Source organism: Trichoderma aggressivum (genome assembly GCF_033847375.1).
Source record: "Trichoderma aggressivum f. europaeum strain CBS 100526 chromosome Unknown scaffold_035, whole genome shotgun sequence".
In the NCBI taxonomy this organism is placed as follows: domain Eukaryota; kingdom Fungi; phylum Ascomycota; class Sordariomycetes; order Hypocreales; family Hypocreaceae; genus Trichoderma; species Trichoderma aggressivum.
In genome coordinates, this window is record NW_026946401.1 from 175,084 (window position 1) to 196,618 (window position 21,535).

At 46.5% G+C, this 21,535-nt stretch overlaps 9 protein-coding genes across 9 annotated transcripts; 4 read left to right on the forward strand and 5 right to left on the reverse strand.

Annotated features, from left to right (window-relative positions):
* Positions 1-411: 411 nt before the first annotated feature.
* On the reverse strand, positions 412-1,895 carry Triagg1_7711 (uncharacterized protein; the record flags this gene model as incomplete). The annotated part of the gene is made up of 3 exons (XM_062902477.1): positions 412-581; positions 639-1,526; positions 1,583-1,895. 3 exons carry the CDS (start codon positions 1,893-1,895, stop codon positions 412-414), a joined length of 1,371 nt encoding a protein of 456 aa, XP_062753297.1.
* A 432-nt stretch (positions 1,896-2,327) lies between these two features.
* Triagg1_7712 (uncharacterized protein) lies at positions 2,328-4,435 on the forward strand (the record flags this gene model as incomplete). Its single annotated transcript, XM_062902478.1, has 12 exons — positions 2,328-2,567; positions 2,621-2,712; positions 2,762-2,889; positions 2,938-3,092; positions 3,153-3,198; positions 3,255-3,513; positions 3,574-3,607; positions 3,666-3,753; positions 3,823-3,916; positions 3,968-4,092; positions 4,142-4,195; positions 4,254-4,435. 12 exons carry the CDS (start codon positions 2,328-2,330, stop codon positions 4,433-4,435), a joined length of 1,497 nt encoding a protein of 498 aa, XP_062753298.1.
* Positions 4,436-5,042: 607 nt separating this feature from the next.
* Positions 5,043-6,763, reverse strand: Triagg1_7713 (transcriptional regulator family: Fungal Specific TF; the record flags this gene model as incomplete). Its single annotated transcript, XM_062902479.1, has 2 exons — positions 5,043-5,357; positions 5,408-6,763. 2 exons carry the CDS (start codon positions 6,761-6,763, stop codon positions 5,043-5,045), a joined length of 1,671 nt encoding a protein of 556 aa, XP_062753299.1.
* A 2,181-nt stretch (positions 6,764-8,944) lies between these two features.
* Positions 8,945-9,724, reverse strand: Triagg1_7714 (CAZyme family PL20; the record flags this gene model as incomplete). Its single annotated transcript, XM_062902480.1, has 1 exon — positions 8,945-9,724. The coding sequence occupies one exon, from the start codon at positions 9,722-9,724 to the stop codon at positions 8,945-8,947; it is 780 nt and encodes a 259-aa protein (XP_062753300.1).
* A 1,748-nt stretch (positions 9,725-11,472) lies between these two features.
* Triagg1_7715 (uncharacterized protein) lies at positions 11,473-12,073 on the forward strand (the record flags this gene model as incomplete). The annotated part of the gene is made up of 3 exons (XM_062902481.1): positions 11,473-11,601; positions 11,662-11,963; positions 12,013-12,073. 3 exons carry the CDS (start codon positions 11,473-11,475, stop codon positions 12,071-12,073), a joined length of 492 nt encoding a protein of 163 aa, XP_062753301.1.
* Positions 12,074-12,796: 723 nt separating this feature from the next.
* Positions 12,797-13,132, reverse strand: Triagg1_7716 (uncharacterized protein; the record flags this gene model as incomplete). Its single annotated transcript, XM_062902482.1, has 1 exon — positions 12,797-13,132. The coding sequence occupies one exon, from the start codon at positions 13,130-13,132 to the stop codon at positions 12,797-12,799; it is 336 nt and encodes a 111-aa protein (XP_062753302.1).
* A 1,484-nt stretch (positions 13,133-14,616) lies between these two features.
* On the forward strand, positions 14,617-15,753 carry Triagg1_7717 (uncharacterized protein; the record flags this gene model as incomplete). Its single annotated transcript, XM_062902483.1, has 1 exon — positions 14,617-15,753. One exon carries the CDS (start codon positions 14,617-14,619, stop codon positions 15,751-15,753), a length of 1,137 nt encoding a protein of 378 aa, XP_062753303.1.
* A 313-nt stretch (positions 15,754-16,066) lies between these two features.
* On the reverse strand, positions 16,067-17,508 carry Triagg1_7718 (CAZyme family GH30; the record flags this gene model as incomplete). Its single annotated transcript, XM_062902485.1, has 2 exons — positions 16,067-17,003; positions 17,069-17,508. The coding sequence occupies 2 exons, from the start codon at positions 17,506-17,508 to the stop codon at positions 16,067-16,069; spliced, it is 1,377 nt and encodes a 458-aa protein (XP_062753304.1).
* A 2,137-nt stretch (positions 17,509-19,645) lies between these two features.
* Positions 19,646-21,084, forward strand: Triagg1_7719 (CAZyme family CE15; the record flags this gene model as incomplete). Its single annotated transcript, XM_062902486.1, has 2 exons — positions 19,646-19,718; positions 19,775-21,084. 2 exons carry the CDS (start codon positions 19,646-19,648, stop codon positions 21,082-21,084), a joined length of 1,383 nt encoding a protein of 460 aa, XP_062753305.1.
* Between the last annotated feature and the right edge of the window lie 451 nt (positions 21,085-21,535).

The window sequence follows — 21,535 nt, forward strand, 5'->3', positions numbered from 1 at the left end:
GATAGAAATCAGTTACATATAAATCACTTTTTATATAAATTCATCCTCCTATGTCTATGAATGGCACGCAAAAGCGGAACTCAACTATGAAGATGCTTTTCTTATTCATGATCATGATCTTGAGTTATCATGTAACAATTCTGTCTATTTAACGGCTTCATATAAGGCTCCCTAAAGCATAATTCACCGCCCTGCAAACATTCCCGACTGCCAAACGATATCCTGAATGCCTACCGACTAACTTGTGATGGTAGGATGTATCGTATATTGGCTATGAGAGGCTAGCAAAGGGCATTGCCTACAGCGCTATTCTCTATTGCAAATAGTAGAATTGCGGATAGGCCGTAAACTCTAGATGCTGTAGTTGACAGGGGTAATAGGGAGATGAGACTCCAGACGTCAACGGAAATATTAAAAGCTAACGCTTTCCACAGTTTCGCGGCGGAGTACTTCGGCATCCTCTGGGAGTAAAAATCCAGCCCGTATTTGCTTGCTGATAGCTAGCCCGACAAGACGACGATAGTTGGCCACCGTGCCATACAATCGTTGCAAAAGCTCAGGTCCAAATGCCCACTCAGAACCTAATGTAGAATAATTAGCCAACTATGAGCAAAATTACAGTCAAGACGATAACTTACCACAGTACCAGTTTGGCCGCCCCTTTGGGGTGGCCGCAACAATTCGAGACAACGGCACATCCGTATGCAGTGTTCTTACTCCTCCGATGGCATTTCCATGTTCATCTCGAATAATCTCATCACTCAAGCCAATGGTTTGCATGGTGGAGCTACAAGGAGGGGCAAATTCATCATTGCTCGTCCAGCGATCCATAGCATCAAACACAGCGTGGTAAATGAACGAATTGGCAAATGTACTCCATTTCGCCCCATGAAGCTCTGCAACTGACCACCTCTTGATGTCAATATCCGAAGGATACCGTGATTCGCGATGAGCCATGCCTGCTATCTCATAGAGCCGGAAGGAATCGCTCTCAGCGCGTCGATGAGAGACACCGAGTATCTGGCCGCTGACGCCACACGGCAGTCGAACGGATTGAAATTCTGACTCGCCAAGGAGTTCAATGATCTTGGCTCCTGGGACGTCTGGTAGGGCTGCTCCGCCAGACTGGCAGGGAATATACGCTTCAAATGGGAGACTGCCGTCGGGCAGTCTAAGATGAGATGAGTGTGTAATGAAGCGCCGGGTAACTCCTCCTGTTTGGGAGAGACCTGTTAGAATTACTCTGGTGGCTATGATTCCCAACTTTCCTGAACGGAGAGCGTAGGAAGCCGCTGCAATAATCTCCGGAGATTGAGTTGTCGCGGGCCACCACTTCTCCTTGAAGTCAACGTATGATTGCTCCAACATCTTCCGTGTGACATTTGTCAGGAATGGTATATTCTCCATAAACTCGTCTGCAAGGGGACCAGGAATGAAGTGCATATTTTTATATCGTTCGGGATCGAGGTTCTTGATTTTCCCAATCGCTGAAGGAGACTGTGAATCAACTTCCAGCCACGCATGGCCTGTTCAAAGTCTCTGTTAGATGTCTTCCGAGGTCTGGTTTGAAGCAAGGCCTCACCTTTTCTCATTAACCATCGATTTATATGGCGCCAAATGCTTGTTCCCCCCCACAGATGCGATGGCTCTTCCACGACTAGCCCACTGAATTGGTTCGAATCAGCGGGGCATCGTAGAAGGAGACGCGTGCAATAAGATTTGCCAGCAGCCACACCGCTTATAAGATACTCCCGACTGACGTAGCCATATTCAGGAAGCAAATCGACGTGATAAGGCTCGAGAATCACAGGCTGAGAGTCTTCTACTTCGGGAAGATGTGTAATTTGCGGCTCAGAAACACGCTCTTCTGAGGGCAGCGCCTTGCCAATTGCCATTGTGAATCGATAGTACCAAATGCTCAAAGATGTCTAGATTATCTCTCCCGATAAAACACTACTTGGAACAGTCTATGCGGCGTGCACAGAGATCGTGACCTGTTTATCTCCCTTGACTTACACGAAAAGAGTAGCCGACAAGATCACATGACCTCAAGTACCGACTCTGTCGCCTCTTGGCGATAATGAGAAAGCCGACAGAATCACGTGAGCCTAAGAGCCGATACTGTCGGCTCTAAACTCGCCATCAACGGTAGCATATCGTTTTCAACTTAAAGGTAGTAATGGTGCGATGATGGATTCGGAATCAAATGAAAGATTGTTATAATATGCACCTTTTATACGGTCACCTCGCTGGCCTATAAATCGCATACGTTTCAAATTCGATTCACTCAGTGAGAGCCTTGCCCAACGTTATTCAGTGTATTCACCATGACTGCGTCAGAAGACATCTCCGATACAAGGCATTCGATCGGAACTGGAAACATGGAGAAAGAACAAACTCATGTGCCATCAAACCATGTTGAGAAGGTTACTTCAAGCCAAGATGTGGATATAAAATTGGCCAGCGAGTCTGAGGAGATCTTCTTTACCGAAGAAGAAGCAGCCCGTGTCAAGAGAAAGATAGACTTCATCATCCTGCCTCTTCTGTGTGGCTGTTACATTTTCTCTGTTGGTCATTCCTAAATAACTCCTCTTTACTCATGCTAATCATATACATGCAGTTTCTAGACAAGACTCTCATCAACTATAGTTCAATCTTTGGCTTCAAACAGGCGCTCCACCTCCATGGCTCACAATACAGCTGGTTGGGAAGGTTAATCACCTCGGCATCTCGTCATTTACGAAAGGCTAATAAACCATAGCATCTTTTATATCGGTTACATGATCGGGTCGATGGCGTGGGCCAGGCTTGTTCACAAATGGCCGCAACACACGGGGAAGCTCATTACCGCAGCAGTGCTGGCGTGGTCAAGCATCGTGTTACTTACACGTAAGCCCCGATTAGGCTTTTATCATTTGCAAGAGCTAACATGTGCAGCTTTATGCTTCAATTTCGCCGGCATCATGGCGGCACGTTTCTTTCTTGGACTAGTGGAAAGCATCATAGGGCCAGTCTTTGTCATTGTCACGAGTAACTGGTGGACTCGACGAGAACAAGCATTCAGGACTGCCTTCTGGCTTGGTGGGACTCCGGTATGCATATCAGTCGCAATACTTTCTACCATGGGAATAATTGACACTCATAACATCTAGATTGGAAATTTCTTCGGTGGTATTCTCTCATACGGCCTTGGCTCAAGTAGGCTGCTCACTCTTTCAGTCCTCATCTGTGCCTCTCTTACTAAATGGTCTCAGTTCATAGCTCATCAATTGCCACATGGAAGATATTCTTCCTCTTCTTTGGATCTTTTAGTTTTGTATTTGCGCTGATTCTTGCATATCTTATGCCCGACAACTACTCCAATGCGAGGTGGCTCACTCCGCGCGAGAGAGAGGTAGCAAGGGACAGAGTGAGAGAGAACCAGACTGTCTCCACTGACAATCATTGGAAATGGTCTCAGTTCTGGGAAGCATTGAGAGATCCTCAAACCATCTTCTTCTTTGTAACCGTGGTGTAAGCTACATGTATCTTACTGTCGGACTTTGGAGATTGTGCTGACCATTCTCCGTACAGTGGCAACACGATGCCCTCGACATTTGCCAGCCAAGTAAGTACATATCTCCATTCAGAGGTTTGAGTTCTTTCGAAATTAATAATCTTTGTAGTTTTCGAGTCAAATCGTACAAGGCTTTGGCTTTACAGCTTTGCAAACGACGGTTATTTCTGCGTGTCCGGCTGCTGTGATTCAGCTTGGTACTTTCCTCATTTTCTCTTATATTGCGTCTCATCGAAACAATATTCGTCTTCTACTCTCTCTTATAGCGTCCATACCACCCTTAATTGGCGCGTCTCTGCTTCATTCGCTACCCGAAAGCAACCGAGCTGGTCGCCTCGCAGGATACTATCTTACCTTCACGTCAGTATCACCTCGTACGCCACACAGTTACTTAAAATAACGTTTAAATAGGCACACAATGTCTTTTACTCTCAGCACCGGATTGATGGCTTCCAATTACGCGGGAAACACGAAGAAGTCGACTGCGTCCGGTATCATATTCGCAGGATGGGCCGCTGGACTCATTGCAGGTCCTCGTAAGTACTCCAGAGATAGAATTTGATCAGTGTCTTATATGGCTTTTAGAATTCTTCCTCGATAGCCAGGCGCCGGTATATGACTTGGCCTTCAGAATGCTCAGTATGTTCCCCTTTTCACAAATATGGGGTCTAAAGTGGTTTCTAATATTTGCAAATAGTGGGCTGTTATGCTTTGATGATCATTATCCCGATTTTGCAGTACCTCTGGTACAAACATGAAAATAATCGACGAGATCAGAAGCTTGCTAGAGATGGTGGTGGCCCGGATGAAGTCCTCAGAACCGATTTCAGTGACAAGACAGACTTCGAGCGGTGGCAGACATTCAGGTATACGTTGTAATTCTGTCAACTTGTCCCTGTTGAGGTGGGTTTCTGGCTATATGGAACAAGACAGCGATAGTTACTTACCTATACATATAACGGTTTGATACGTATATCTGTCGCAAGTAAAACGTAGCTCTTTTTGCGTGATGAAGTTTGATACCTGTGTCGCTACAGACCATCAACTAGCAGCGCCCGCGTTAAACTTTGTGGTTATAGCAGCTTGCGAGTGAATGGGTATGAATATCTCATCTACTGCGTATGTTTTTTTTTGGCAATTTAGCGAAAGAACTTTCACATTTCCCACTGGAGACAGCCCCTACTAGATCTCATCTTTAAGAACAGAACTGATGCAACTAGTGTAGTGAAGCTTTTGATACGCATTCAGCGTATCGATATGGTCTACAGAATTCCTCCTATTCGTTGAAATGAAGTAGGCATCAAAAGACTACCGTTTATCACGGCACCGTTTTATGAAACAATGCAATTCTGGGATTTCCAAAGACTAACTCTAATAGTAAGCTGTGAAGTAATGGTTTTTGACGACTACATTCCCTACGAAGGGCCCGATAAATAAGGCATAGTATTGTATTACGTGGCCACATCAAATATACCTAGTCATAAGATCAAATGATAAACCTCCCAGTGACTTCGTCCATCACGTCGCGAACATCAGCATTGCCTCCCTTTTTGCGCACTCTAACTATTGCTTGGAGAAGTTCTCTTGCTTTTCGAATATAAAGGCCCCAGGCCTCACCCTCTCGGAAACGTTCAATAACCCAATCTCGGCGAATCGGGTCACCGGTACAAATCCCGGCAAGAAACAGTGAAGATGGCAGTATCGAAGAAGGAGAATTACTTCTCGATGGATCGGACCGAATCTTAAGGTGGTAATGAAGTATCCTAGAAACGGAGGCTTCGGGATCAAATGAAGGGAGAGGCTGGTCATTGTCAACATTACTCTTACACTCACACAAGTGAAAGTACTCACATATACCGTATAGAGATATAGCAGAGCTGAGTGCAGAGCTGATAAAACGGTGAATCGACCATATGTGGCAGAACTAAGTTGTTCCTCCTCAACTATGTCTTCCATATCGTCTTCTGTGCTATCCTCTACGATTTCTGCCTCCCATATATCAGCCTGTTGCTGGATAGACTTGTACAATGATTTGATCTCTTCTGTTCGTATTGGGGTAAGAGATGCAAACTCATTTCTGAGTTGATCTTTTATCCTCATATCAAGCTTTGCGACCTGCATGCGGAAAGAGTCGGCTCGAAGGAGGCTATTCACATCACCAACTATGGCAGTTTGTCCAATCCGCCCTTCAAAGATGGAGGACACGGCAGGGATATTCTGGAGATGCTGGACGAGTTGCCCACCACCTAACCCATAGTGAGATGCTCGCGCATCCAAAATAGCAAGGCGTATGACAATACGTCTGATGAGACTAGATGAATCTGCAAGCGCCTTTTCGACTTCTTCAGTGCGAACAATATCGATGGCGGCGGCAATGAGCTCGAAAAAAGTGTCGATGCTTCCAGCCGTCAGGTGTATTTGTTTGACTCTGACAAAAAGAGCTGAGAGCAGTCCGTCCACAGTGCTGCTCTCATCGTGTCTGAACTGATGAAATGACTCATGTGCCAGACGGTCGTAAACCTTTGCTTGGTCGCGGTAGGTAGGAGTCTCCATAGAGAGATGAGAAGCTGAGAATGATAAAATGGCATAAAATAGTGGTGGAAAGGATAAAGATTTTGAGAAGGCTGATATGAAGAGATTATTTGTGTCTTTGGAACGATCGTCCACTTTGGCATATCCTTTCATTACCTCCAAGTAATGCTGGATTAACTGCCTGTTATCCTCGTTCACCGAGGGGCCTCTGACCTTTGCAGCGTGGAGCATTGGCTCTTCTGAATCTGTTGATAGCTCTCCAGATTGCCAAACATCATTGCCGATTTCCTCTAGAGAAAATCCATCATTCATAATGAATGCTTGCGAATCGTTCGGCCTGTCCAACACAGAAGGAGGAACAGCTGGTAAGGGAATGAGATCTAGACCTTCACCAGAAAGATCCAGTTCCAGAGATTTGTAATCCAGAGCAGCATCGAAATAGAATTGAGTGCCTGCGAGTAGCTCAAACGGGTCACTCTGTGGCTGACTCGAGGCATTATTGCTCTGGTCTGAGAGAGGAGTTTCCGCCCGGTCCGGTTGCTCTTTGAAGACAGTGAGACTATCATTCTTTTCCAGACTATGGGTAGCAGCGTCGTCTTTGAAAAATTGGGTAGACAGAGATGGCGAACAAGACTTGTCTTCGTCTGTACGACGCGAAACACGTCGTCCGATCATGTGTCTCCTCTTTGGCGGAGGGGAGAATCTCTCACCCGGGGCCGGGGGTTGCCACCGGCAGTTAAGTCCTAACCGGTTGCAATTAGAGCATGTGGAAGCTTGTTTCCGAGCATCTTCCAAAGATCCAGATGGGGCTTTGCATCGTACTTTTCGCAATCGGCATGTGTGGCATCCTGGGGGCGGCTGTTAGGCATATCACTCGACTAACGTTAGATGATTGGTACACTGCGAGGCGGGATACAAACCAGAACGCGATCGTATTCGTGCTATTTCGTCTTCAGCGGTGGCGATTGAGTCCATTATGGAAGACTTATCCACGCGTCAACCACGTATGAGTCCTTTTCCAGGTATTCCCTCTCAAGGCGAATAATTGCTATCATCCATAAGATGAGGCGTGAGGCTGAACGAGATAAGGCCATGAAGCACGTGCTGTGGCACTTACCTTACTGGGCAGAAACAATTTCCTGGGGTAGGCCCAGTTTTCCCGCCAGAAGGGATTCGGGTTGGGGGGTTACGTAACTCTCACCTCTACAACCAAGGACCCAACTGACTGTAAGTGACACTGAGATTATTATCTAGAGCCGATAAAGTAAAAGGATATCAGACAAAATTCTTTCTTGCATAATCCGAGACAAATAGTATCTCCATTTCTATGCTTTTGCCTAGACGCAGGGTGATCTACTCGTAGCGACTAGCAGTAATACCTGTATAGGCGCAACACCATGAGCATGTCTTTGTGGCTCACGAGTGTCTCTTTACATATGCACAATTACCGCCATTTTTACAATATCGAATACACAGTAACCCTCAGAAACTCCGAAACAAATGTTGATACACCACAGGTTTTCTCCAAGAATTAGGTCGTCTTATGATCTGCAAACAGTCCCTCAAAGTAAGCAGTTCCTGGCTGCTCGCTAGTTCACACGTTAAAATTCTAACAAAAGGAATCTTGTCGCCTCTGTAAGCACCAATGATCTCATGTGGCTCAAAAATGATTTAGAGACTCTCGGATGAAATATGACACTATCAAGCTGTATTTCCATGCGTACATGCAGGATTCGAAGACAAGACTGTTGTCCCAAATCAAGATCACAAAAGTTATCTTACTTTAGTAATAGCATTACGCAACTTGCATTTCTGATCTAACGACGTTGTAAGTTGCATACCTTATGCGATGACCACACAGCACTCCTCCTCCCAATCCATTCGACATTCCTGAAGTTTGCATGCCACAGCTCACGATTCAAACTCCACACCCAGTGAAGAACCTGAGTAATGTGACCCCGAATCTCTCTGTTGACCCTCTGAAGTCATAAGAATAGTTGGGTATGACCCACCATACTTCCCCCTCTCTCGGAAGCATTCTACGTACTCTCTAAATCTTCCGCCTACGCACAGGGAGCACCTACCCCGATGCTCTGGAGACTCGAGATAAATGATTCGGTCTCAAACTGAGTAGGATGATTATCCACTAGCGCCTACCGACAATTTCATCGGGCGCAATGTCAATAGATCGCTCTAACTGATGCTGGTCACAAGGTGGATGCTTGCTACAACTGATAGCGGGCATACAGGAACAAATGAAGCTTTCGCCGTTCAAACGAATGAGTCCCACCAATCATGGGAATATGAACATAATTACTCCTACGGTTTAAAAAAAGACAGTTGCTGTATACTTTGGCTGGCAAGAATATGCTGCTGTATGATGACATGGTTGGTGAGATGATGGCAAACGCTGTTGAAGGCTCTGATCCAGTATCTGTGTCGCCTGATGATTTTCTAATTTCCTTGAAGTTTTAGGGTTTAATTTGTATTATGGCTTCTAGTGAAGTATCTCAAGAACGCAGGTCTATGGACTACTACGGCTTTTTACAGGCTCCAGGACCAAAGTCGGATAACTTCGCATGCCTCAGTGCAAATGTCATGGAAATAGGATCTTTACAAAGCATGATTCAATGTCGTTATTCACCGTGAATAGTGCACTATAGATGAAATATTTATCAATTGACATGTATGTACTAAATCCACAGTGTCAAGTCTATGGAAATTATCAAAAACGATTATACTTAGAATGGAAGACGGTAGCGTAATAAGAACCATTAGCAACTAAAAAGAAGAGACTGCATAACATGACACTCTCTGCCGCCTGTTGAAGACCCCCAGACTCAAGTAATCATTCTCTTACTCGTACTGATCCGGGTCCACATCCGCGAAAGTGGTGCCAACAGCAACCTCGTCATACCAGATCTGGCGGAATCCCTGGTTGCCAACCATCTGGTGGTTGTTGTCATGCCAGCCGTTGGCGTAAAGGCCGACACGGAATGCAAATTGGTAATCGTCGTTGGTTGTTGTAGCAATGTTGTAGTGCTCGTAGACCTTGTTGCCATCGAACCACATCTTGTAATAGCCAGAGCTGTCGCTAGCCCACTTGGCTTGGATGATGACCTTGTGCCACACGCCGGCGGATACCGTCGCAAGGTTTCCCGTGCCGGTGATAGGGCGCTTGCAGTCCGGATAGCGGTAGTTGCCGCTAACTATTCGAGAGTTGAGCTGGTTGCCCTGGATCCAAATGAGTGATGAGGGCATCCAATCATCGTCATCACAACCAGCGCCAGGTCGATCGGCAATAAATTGGGCAATGTTATATGATTGCTGCTCAAACTCCCAAGCCGAAGACAGTCTGAACATGAAACCATAGAAAAGCTCATCACCACGCTTATATCCTTTGTTATGATAAACCTCGGAGTGGTATCGACCTGTGTAGCCTGGTGTAAAGGTTTGCTGCATCAGGAGAGCAGAGGAGCCTTTGTATGTGATGTCAGACACCTCAAGGACTTGGCCTTTGTTCTCTGTGAGGACATAGTCGAATCCAGATTTAGTGCCGCTGTTTTGGAAAGTTTGTGTTGCCAGGCTGAGCGGCAAGGCCGCGAGAGCGACGACGAGCGATTTGATAACACCCATGGCTGGGATTGTGTGGTATGATGGAGTTTTTCAGAGTATTGCAGAGTGATGATGGAAGGACCGATAGCGATGTCGAGAGATGAGCATCAATATATAGACGGCTGATGGGATAATATTCCCGAGGTTGGTGGTATGTTTTCCTGCAGCATTTCCCGGCTCTCCAGCAAGCAATGACCGACTGGAGAGACTGGACAGTACTTTCCCGATCCAGCTTCTTGTTTAGTGCTAGCTACCATAATCGGTTTATTGAAGCAAGTGATGCCAAGATCAATTTACCACCAATGGATTCCAAAATATGGGTAAACAGGCAATGAATAGGGGAACGATATGGAAATGTCAATGAAATACAATTGAGCTATTGTTATATTCTAATGATGATTAGGTAGGTGTGCTGAACTGGATTTCAGATACCGGAGCAAGTGCAGCCATACATGCTGCGGGTATCTTTCATGAAACAATTGATGCTTTAACGCTAAATTTCTAAAAAATATGCATATTTATAACATTACTAATCGACTTATCCTTGCTTTGGAATACTTTTCGCATTTCTCACCTTCCATGCTAAAGTCGCTCCTTTTTCTATTGGCGGTATTGGTGGAAAAAGTCTACCTAAAATGTTTAATACCCATGTTAGGCCTTCTACTTCTATCCGTAGAATTTCTCAAAAAGGCAGGTTCATATTTCCCATCCTGTCCACTTTGTATTGATGAGAAATACTTGCCAATGCTTAGTAGTTCCTAGTTGCTTCCGAGATAGGCCGAATATTCCTTACCGCCGCGGAACAATAGAACGCGATATCTTTCTCATACCTAGTAGGTAGCGTAAGGAGGGAGGCTAAGGACATGTAGGTGGGACGAGGCGGGAATTACACGTGGCCCGGCGCTTTTCCTCACTACTTCATGGAGTATATATTCGAAGATCAATGCACTAACCGAAAATTGATACCAACTACCTCTGTACTCCCTATGATGAGTATTTCTACACAACACTTTGAGCACCAGCTGTAATGGCTGGCATTACGTGATTGCACATGATCTGTATTGTACTGTGTAGCAGACAAGTTCGTATATCGCTTACCCTATTGCAGTGCCTGCGTACGTTTTTTTTTCGTCCATTTTTGTTTGTGACACAGATAGTATTCGGCGCAGTTGAACCGTCAAGGCGTAACGAATAGCTTAGAATTGTATGAGACATTGGACAGTGCATCGAACTATATGTACAACCGACTCCGGGTTACAATGAAAATGACTTTAAACATTACATGACTACTGCTGGCCACTTTATCCAAGGGATGATGCGAGGCTTAGCATCCTTGCCTGACTGGCAATTCGTTTCGCGTGATGAAAAGGGTCATTGATCAAACTACTATGTAAAGAGGTGCGATCGGCGGTGTAGTTTCATACGTATCAGTTTCACCGAGGGCCATCTTAGATCTGTTTGGATCATTGGTCCTTGCCTGACAGATCCCATCACTCCCACGTGAGACAACCAATCTTAGACTCTCCACCCAAACGAGAACGAGAACGACCAGCAGCGACGCAGTATTAACACGCGATCGTGGGTGAGCGATGGTGCCGATAGAACAAACAGGAAAATATAAATAAAGTCGCCTGTAGCTAACGTACTTCGTTCCATCTTTCTCTTCCTCTACGAAGTCGTTTTATTTCCAAAACATTTCCCGTCTTTAGGCCAAGCCATTTCGATTGATTTCTCTCCCCTGCACCCAGGCCTATCCCAGTACCACCATCATGTCAGCACAAGAATACTACAACAGCGCCCCTAGCAGCGACAGTGACCCATCGCAGCCTCGGTACCATAGCCAGCAGCAATATAACATGAATGGAAACTATCCACAGCAGGGTAGCGCTTCTCAGCAGGTTTGTTCTCCAATGTCTGATTCGGTCATCCAAAATATTTTATCAACCACCACTCAATAGCAGCTGAGCCAAACTCCGCCTTACCAGGGCTACGATGCTAACAGCCATCCACCTGCCAATCCAAATGGCCGCCCCCAATACGACCAGAACAGGGGTCAAAACGTTCCATTCACGCAGCAGTTCCCTCTCGGCACGGCTCTAGGTTCCGAGGAGGCCAATGGCGAGCGAGGTCTCGGCGCTACCGTCGTTGGTGGTGGCATCGGAGCTTTCGCGGCCAAGAAATCTGGTGGTGGGTTGCTCGGCGCCATTGGCGGAGCAGCGGCGGGTGCTATCGGCGCGAATATGCTAGAACATGCCTACAAGTACGTCTTTTACATCATATCCTTGAGACTCCCAATTTCTGCTCTCCAGTTATCGCTTGGAGAGGCGGCCGTTTTCTCGTCTTGTCGACTCGTATCTCACCTTAGGATGATAACTTTGTTTACTAAAGAGACGTATAGGCGACACGAAAGAAGAGAGCATCGACATGGTCGTCGCCGTGATTGATACAACAGCACTCTGTATCATGCGTGCATGGTTCACAGTAGTTATTGGGCTTGACTTATCTTGTTTCTTAACCCCGGTTGCTGCCTTCTCGGCGAGAAACTCATTCCAGATTCTGTTGTAGTATCTCCTTGATGGGCGAATTGAGAAGTATTGTTGTCTTAGATATGTAAACTAGGTGGACCAGTAAGACGGCCTGGGTGGGAAGTCGTTGGATCGGGTGTGAGCGTAGCAACCATACATATAACAAGAAGAAATTGAACCAGAACAATTCCCACCCGCCTTGTGTCGAATGCCAGAGTACATCTCAACATATGAAGCCAGTAGAAGATCTGGCGTCGATCGTGAGTACTAATATACTAACATTGTTGTTGCTGCAATGGTTCTTTGATCACAATATCCATCATGCCGCTTTCGATACAAATCACACATGGTCTTGACGTTGTCACGATGATGATAAGTGACTAGGAGCATTGAACTTTTAGGCACAAAAGCCTCCTCAGCAACAGTATGACATTGATCTCGGTACTTCCCCAGTTCGATCAGTGATCAAGAAAACGATGTTTATGTATTAACTCTATGCCTGACTTGCAAACGTTCACATTCTTTTGCGTGACGTAACACCTGGAGGCGATGTACAAATGACGTTTCATTATTGTTCTGCCTTTCCATGCTCTAAGGCAAGTTTTCCGACGAGAGCCCGCCCCGGGCTACCTCCTTGAATCCATTCCTGCGGCTTAAATAGATCAAACATGCCGACTCGCTGGAGAACGGGTATTGCGGCCCGAATTGCCGGTTCTATGTTTTTCCTCTCCTCATCATTGCCGGCGTCGTATGACTTGATGTTGACGAGAAGTGCTCCCACAGTGCCAGTTGGGACCTTTTGACCGCCTGGAAGCGTTACAACTGGAAACGCATTTCCATCTGTCCCTAATGTTTGGTTGTTGATCTTCTGGAGATCTTCAGCAGTATTGTTATCTGTACCCATAGTAGCGAGCGAATGTGGTAAGGTTGGCTTCTGGGCTTTGTTGTGATAGTGATAAATCAGCTATTGAGCGTATTAATGCAAAGAAGTTATAGAATTCAAGGACGTCGTATTCATGAAGGAGCGATCATAGTTCATGGGGTATTTATACATGTGAATATATCTCCGTTGGCGTCTCGGACGTGGCGTAAGGCCCGTCGCTCTCCACCCATTCTCCGGACCACAATCTTGGGGCGAAGATTTACTGCAACGTACGTGCAAGACACTAGGTTCTCCATTCAATACACTGAAGCTATATAGCCATCTATTGAACAGCAACATTCGTGGTATGACATAGAAGACACTCTCACTTTGAGTCTTATCGCATCATTTATTATGCTTGGCGACATTTCTGAGTAGTTCGGCCATTCGGGTTTTTGTGGATACAAGAGATTCGGACTTTATCCACGTTGGGAATTTGAACGTTGAAAGCTTCCAGGCCAATGCCTACTAAGGTAGGTAGTTTAAGGGCTCCCACTTGATCTACTCCGTAAGATTCACACAAGAAGAGCCGGCTTACAGCGGTCTAAGCCGCGGTTCCTTATAGAGAGGTTTTTTTTTCGGCCAGTACCTTTTCTGGTATGGCTTACACGTCGTAATCCAAGGTAAACACTCCGCCGACAGCCGTATTGAGGACGGCGTCGAAAGAGTAGTGTATCTAGTACTTTCGAATGCTTAGATACTAAGATATCCGCCTACTAATTGTTATGGGAAATGTTGTGTTTATAGAAATAGCATGAATTAAATAATACAAACTCGTGATGTTCAAGGGTTATTATTACCTTTTTTCAGCAGATATTCACAGTGAGACCGCTAAGAGTAGTAGGTGGTTTGGCACCTTTCCTATTTGAGACAAGCCGCACCTTATGCCCAAGTGGGACTAGGCTGAAGGCTGGTCACGTGCATCTTGAAACTCTCCCCAGCCTCCTTGTTTTGTCCATTTCACGCGCATCGCTTGTGCATCGTCATTCTCAGCAATCATCGCCATCAAAGGAGTCTGCAGTGCGCTCTTGGCCAGCTGTCCGGATTTCTACCCGCTGAACGAGATTGTATCTCCTTCTTTGGAAGACCCGGGGTCAAGAGAAGGGATCTGTCTGGGCTCGCAGGTGTTTCTGGAGCTCTGGGCCGTTCGCCTGTCTGCAAAGCTTTCTCCTTTGATCTTGTTTCTCTTCGCCTGCATCGAGTCGCGCCCTCAGAACGGAACGTCGCTTTCGCGCCCTTGGCCAGCATTCCGGATTTCTACCCACTGAACGAGACTCGCTCTCCTTTTTTGGAAGACCCGGGGCTGAGGGAAGGGATCTGCTTGGGCTCGCAGGTTTTTCTGGAGCTCTGAGCAGGCCGCCTGTCTGCGAAGCTCGTCCCCTCTATTGCGCGTGATTCTTGAATTTGGTATGTCGTTCCCGTCTGTTTTGCTTACGTAGTGCGCCACGAGCCAAAACAGACGAACCATGTCGACATTCCCATGCCTCGATTTCGATTTGAAGACGCCCGCTTGCGTAGAATGGAGATCGGGCGACGCGGCGCAGTATCTGGTCGACCCTGATCCGCAACGAGGCCGTGTGACGTTCGAGAGCCGGTTCTCCCAGGAGACGTCGTCGGCATGTTTTCAACTGCATTGTCCCATCAGAGTGAAAGGAATCGAATCTCAATCCCACATCATCGGCTTGATCCACACACATTCCATCGCCTTGTTCAACTACGACGAGAACCCAGAGGTTCCCGAGATAGTGCGAAAGAAACTCAACTGTAGAGCTATCCGATTGCATTTCGATCTCCGTCGACCTCTCGATCTTGTTGCTTCAACCGCAGCAACCGAACCTGTGCAGCCAAGGAAGCGGTTATCTGGCCAAGCTTTCGATTCTCTACGTTCGCTCGGCAAATCGACAGCTCTGGATGTTTACATTTCAGCAAGAGATGTTTCTCAAGCCAAGCTGTCGGCTATCCGCGAAGCTGTCGCTCAAAACACTCTGCAACCACTCGACTCTGATACCCAAGCTGCTCTGGCTTCACTATATGGCGGGAAGGGAGGCAAGATTATTAGCCTTCCTCCGCCGCCACACAACTCGTCTGCACTGCCAAATGATGAGCCCCCGTCATACGCCGACCTAGAACCCCCTCCTCCTCCCGACCTCGAACCATCTTCACTTTCCAAATCCCCACCGTCCGTCGGCCCTTCAATAGGGAGAAATGATAAAAAGCGACGCCGACTTAGCGATTCAAGTACTTCATTGGAGATCAACAATAATAACGATGTTTGGGCTGCGTTTTCCTATATGCGCAAGGAGATGCATAGACTAGCAAAGCGCGTTGAGCGACTTGAGAAAGAGAACAAGGATCTTAAAGAGGAACTTGAGGACCTGCGCACTAGCTGTGAGAAAGCTATCGATACCATAGATGCGGATGGGGTGGCTCTACTTGAAGTGCATGAAGATCTTGATGAGCTGAAAGTGCATGTTGATTTCCTCTCTAACGGCGGATTGGATAGTGATGCCGAAGGACATCTTGTCGAAACAGTTAAGAACTCTGTACTCACACATATTCTAGAGAATGGTTATAATACGAAGATAACGATTGAAAAGAGCTAAATCTATATATTGCCAATCACGGCTCAATTCAGCAATTGCTCTCTACTTTAGTTGTGATTGAACAAACGTTAAGAGAGATGCCTGTTCGTGTGCAATATCGAGCTAGATGTTATAGGGCTACTGCCTTACATGGTATCCTCGAGTTCACCTTGATCTAAGTTCTAAGGGGAGGGGGGAATGGATATGACATCGCCCGAATATTCTGCAAGTATATGACTTTACACTGGCTGTTGCAATATCGAGCTCAATATTAAAACCCTGCTACTGCGGGGAGCCGGAAGCTCTAGACAACAGTCCAACAGACCATCCCTTCTCAAGTCAATTTCACTGTGACAACTCCCCTACTGGGTACAGATACTGTAATGGTACTACCAGAAAGTCCCGAAGATGTGGATGCAAATGTGTGGCTGTTGTCCGTGACATATGCGGCTGCGGAACGGGGAGAAAACCCCGTGAATGCCACTCTCGCTGACTGCGTAGATGATCCGCTGTTTGTGAATACAACAACGACGGAACCATCGGTGTTCTGGAAGGCGCCGATGATAACGCTGGATATGGATCCTGATGTTGCTACTCTAAAGGCTCCCGGGCGGATATATCTCGACCACATGGCAAAAGCCCAGAAGATACCCGATGGGGTAGCCGTCTGTCTGTCAAGTGCATCGATCAAATGGCTGCCTGACTGGGATTGTTGAATCTCGAAGCCCTCCCAGAACAAATAGGCTGAGAGCTGTGCGTTGACCATTGCAACAGCGAGTTTGTTGGCCCATGTGAAGCCCTCGTTGGTCCCGCCACTCCCATACCACGTCGTCACGAACGGCGTGCTGGGACCGCCCTCTGTGTTCCATTTGGGTAGAGATGTCTGACTTAATGGAGAAGTAGCATCTGCGCTGTACGAATGGGAGGTGATCACACTAAGATACTGAGTTGAGCCGGCATTGACCAAGTTGGTCGTATAGGTGCTCTGTGTCGTCCATCCAACTGCATCGCAGCAGGTAAGCTTGGTGCTGAGGCCGGCTGCCTTCACCGTGTTGGAGAGAATAGGGATGAAAGAGATGGCTTCCTGAGCGTTTGAACTAATCTGCATCTGAGAGTACGACGTTTGGAAATCCGGCTCATTCAAGAATCCCAAGTGGGTGACGTTGTAGCCTGCTGCTGCGTAATACTTGACATATTGCACAAGAAAGTTGGCATATGCTTGTCTCCAGTCACCGGAAGAACAAGAATGACCAGTACTGCCGCAGAGATATCTGTTTCACAATCACCCATGTCAGTCTCGATTGAACATGTGAGAATGTTAATAGCGCTCACTCACCCAGGCGACGAGTCAGAGCCGCTTGTTTTCATGAACCCAGGGGCACCCCATGCGTCAGCATATATGGTTTTGACGCCATACGAGACTGCCTGTCTCGTGAACCACAATTGGCCGCTGTCGTTGTTGTCCCAAATGTAGTTTGGTGTCGCGGACGGCGAGCCGGGATTATTTGGTTCGATGCTATCGCCAGAGCCTCCAGATCCGATACGGTTCCGTATAATGCTGAAACCGGCGCCAGTGCTGGTGCTGAAAAGATAGTCCAAGGCTTGTTTCTGAGTATTGGCATTGGCATTCTGAAATTCACTAGCACGGCCAAACGCCTGCGAAAAGCCAAAGCCATCAATCTGCTGGAATTTGGTGCCGACATTAACTGTGATAGTGGTTTGGGCTACAGATAGAGTAGCAATATTTGCTACGATCAATAAGTTTCTTAGTGCCATTATGTTGTCTCTTTCGAATTACGAGAAAGAATTAGGACCTGCTGACAGAATGCACTAAAGTCAGAATTGCCGGTCCTGAGGGGACAGCAGTCACCAGTATATATCAGAAGCGTTCTACATATAGCCGTGTATCCACACATGTCCCTGTACTTTTGGGAACATTCTAATGTCGGCTAGACTTCTCACGAAACATAGAAGTTCAGTGGCTTCATAACGCGATCATGTGAAGGCAGGTTATATTCTTAATAGACATGAGGTGACTTTTCTGAGGGGTCATTTATCCAGCGTTACATACCTTGTGCTGCATAAAACGGTTAAATGACACATGCTTTAACCTCGTTTGTACCTCCAATTATCCTTGAACCTATATATATCAACCGAATACCACGTCGGGGAGAGAAGCACTTCGTGTAAGACAACTAGCCTCCACATACGAGATGTGGAAACCGATTTGATATGGTAGCTCTATGGAGACTAGGACCCTTACCGTTAACATTTTCTGAAATATTAACCCAGAGTCTTTCACAAACGTGCTTCCACTGATGCCTGGAATAATACCACTGATGGTACCAATCCCGGAGATGCTAGGGGCTTGTTCATTTTGAAGACATAAGTGATTTCATGTCTAGACGCCCATCAGACTGCTAGTAGCATTTCGGCACCTCGGGAGACGTATTGCCGATTATGGAGTACCGTTCATATTATCCATTCTAATGTAACCTCATAATGGCTACCAGTTGATGCCATGTCATATGCTCCAGACCCCTTGGACAGACGACAGACGAATCATGCTTTCTTTTATTTGTTTGCTTTCATTATATTTATCCTACTCAGTGCTCAGTGTTCTTGGTCTTCAGTCTCTCTATTGGGTCGAGATCGTATGGGAGCCTTCTTCCTTATAGTGCCAGGGAAATATAAATGGCAGTCATAACGTGTTCGGCCATATATGAGCTCAGTCCAACTTTGCCTCTTCTCGAGAGTATTATCATAGAGATTAACCTCTCGAAGAAGAACTTAAAATCGTACTGTCCATTTTGCTATATAACGGATGACTTCATCTATCCCTTAAACGCACTGTACCAGTAGACACAGCCTGCGCTGATGACTGTAGTAAAGTAGGACTTACGAGGAGCCATCCGATTGCATTTATAATACATGGTATTGCTATAATTGGAGGAGAAAGTAGCATCAAGGTGACGGAACAAGCGCTATTCTAGATGGAAATTGCTGTATGCTCAGAGTGTCACGGGCCTAGCTCGGACAACGCTTGATACCGTAATACCCAGTCAATGTATGAGCAAAATATTTCAGATCCTGACACAGTGGGACCATCAAATAGGCGTTCCATGTGATGAAGGCTCGCAATGACCACTTCAATACAACCAAGTATCAAGTATTCTTAAATTTAAGCTTCGGGAAAATATTGTATCCATATCTGGGGTCATATCTGGGGTAATATGGACACTCCTACGACGCTTACTACAGAGACACCATACTCACCGCCATAGTGAATATTGTTACTTTACTCGGCTACCGATAAAGGAAGTTGGTCTTTATTCTCTATAACTACCTCAACCGGGAAGTCCTCGAATGTGATAGGCTCATCAGCAATATACCAATATTTCTGGATGCAAAACCTTATTTAGCCGAGATCTTATTCTAGACCGGGTCTTTTCTTTCAGGCTCTATATACAAAAGCTGGGGAACATCCCGCCCAGGTGTTGGAACGTCATTGGAGAAGCAATCGGCACGAGGATATATTGCCCCATACGATATTTGATCCATTTTTGCTATTCAGTATTTTATTTTGAATAGCCGAATCTATTTATCCGTTCTGCGTTCCGAGTGACGAGAGCGTTTTCCCTCCAATCAGTCCGTCCTCGGCTTTGCGGAGCATCACTCATTTTGTGATATAGATGTTCTTGGCGAGCGACGGGAGTGGAAATAGTTCATAGCAAAGCAATATTGGAATGTTGTAAAACATGCTGTAATATGATATAGGTGCAAATGCTCACGAGTTCAGACGCCGGACGAGCGGCTGCGAGCAGATATAAATGAGTATGCCAGAGCGCTCAAATAACGACGACATGGAATGACCGTGTAACAAGTCGACATCTCGTGGGTGAAGAAAAACAACATGGCTGCTCGCATCTTTGCTCTCCTCCTGTTGGCCATCCCAATTCAGGCGCAATCCCCAGTTTGGGGACAATGTTTGTGGCCTTCATCAGTCAAAATTTGTAGTACAAAACGCTCACATGTGTCACAGGTGGCGGAATTGGCTGGGGCGGCCCGACAACTTGTGTTGCGGGCACAACTTGCGTATCATACAGCGATTATTACTCTCAATGCATTCCTAGTACACAGGCATCATCGACTATACCAACTACCACGCTGGTCACATCTGTTACACCTCCACCTGTCTCGAGTGCATCGTCGTCATCGTCTACAACTCGTGCTACTTCTACTGGTGCGGCGACGTGCTCGGCATTGCCAGGCTCAATTAGTCTGAAGGCCAACTCAAAATTGAATGACTTGTTCACAATGTTCAATGGAGATAAAGTAACAACAAAGGATAAATTCTTGTGTCGTCAGGCAGAGATGTCAGAGCTGATCCAGCGCTACGAACTTGGGACTCTGCCAGGCCGTCCTGCTACTGTTACCGCATCTTTCTCTGGAAATACGTTGACAATCAACTGTGGCGATTCTGGAAAATCCATATCATTTACTGTTACTATTACCTATCCTTCTTCTGGATCAGCACCTTATCCCGCCATCATTGGCTACGGAGGTGGCAGTCTGCCAGCACCTGCAGGCGTCGCTATGATCAACTTCAACAATGATAACATTGCCGCCCAGGTCAACACGGGCAGCCGAGGACAGGGCAAATTCTATGATCTGTATGGGAAAGGGCATTCGGCAGGCGCTATGACTGCGTGGGCATGGGGAGTAAGCCGTGTTATTGATGCTCTTGAATTGACGCCATCAGCAAGAATCGATACAACCAGAATTGGCGTGACGGGATGTTCACGAAATGGAAAGGGCGCCATGGTTGCAGGGGCATTCGAGAAGCGCATCGTGCTGACGCTTCCCCAGGAATCAGGCGCGGGGGGTTCTGCTTGTTGGAGAATTTCAGACTACTTGAAATCCCAAGGAGCCAACATTCAAACGGCATCCGAGATCATTGGCGAAGACCCTTGGTTCGCAACAGCTTTCAACAGCTATGTCAATCAAGTGCCAACATTGCCATTTGATCATCATTCGCTAGCAGCGCTGATAGCACCGAGAGGCTTGTTCGTCATTGACAACAACATTGACTGGCTTGGCCCCCAGAGTTGCTTTGGCTGTATGACGGCGGCTCGTTCGGCATGGCAAGCTCTAGGCGTGCCGAATAACATTGGTTACTCACAGATTGGCTCCCACGCACACTGCGCATTCCCGTCAAACCAGCAGTCTCAGCTTACAGCTTTTGTCCAAAAATTCTTGCTCAATCAGTCAACAAACACTGCCATCTTCCAGAGCGATTTCACATTCTCTCCCAGTCAGTGGGTTGACTGGACGACTCCAACCTTGTCCTAAGGCCTCATTGAAGGGAGACGGGGTATTTCAGATGTAGCTTCACCACGTCTATGACATCGCATTTAACTTAGCTGAAGTGATATAAGACAGAAATTGACAGATTTAAATTGCGAAGTTCCAACAAAATCTGCTAGTGAAGGGAGTGACGATATTCTTGAGTTCCTAAAACCCTACTAGGTATATTAATATTGTGCATGGCCAAATTACGTTGCTCACCCATTTTAGAGGACGAGCCATCCACAATCCAGTCGGTTCGCCGCAATCCTTTGGGTGCCATACATATGTGAACAACATTTGCTATAAAACTAGAGGCAGCAGTCGCTAAGGTGGTCCCTCAACTTTCGTCGCTCACTAACTCCCATCGCTCAAAAATGGCAACGGTCTTGGCCTTCGAAATGTATCAGACGGCAAAAACCTCCATGCACCTCTATGTTTCCTGCCAAGCAGATAG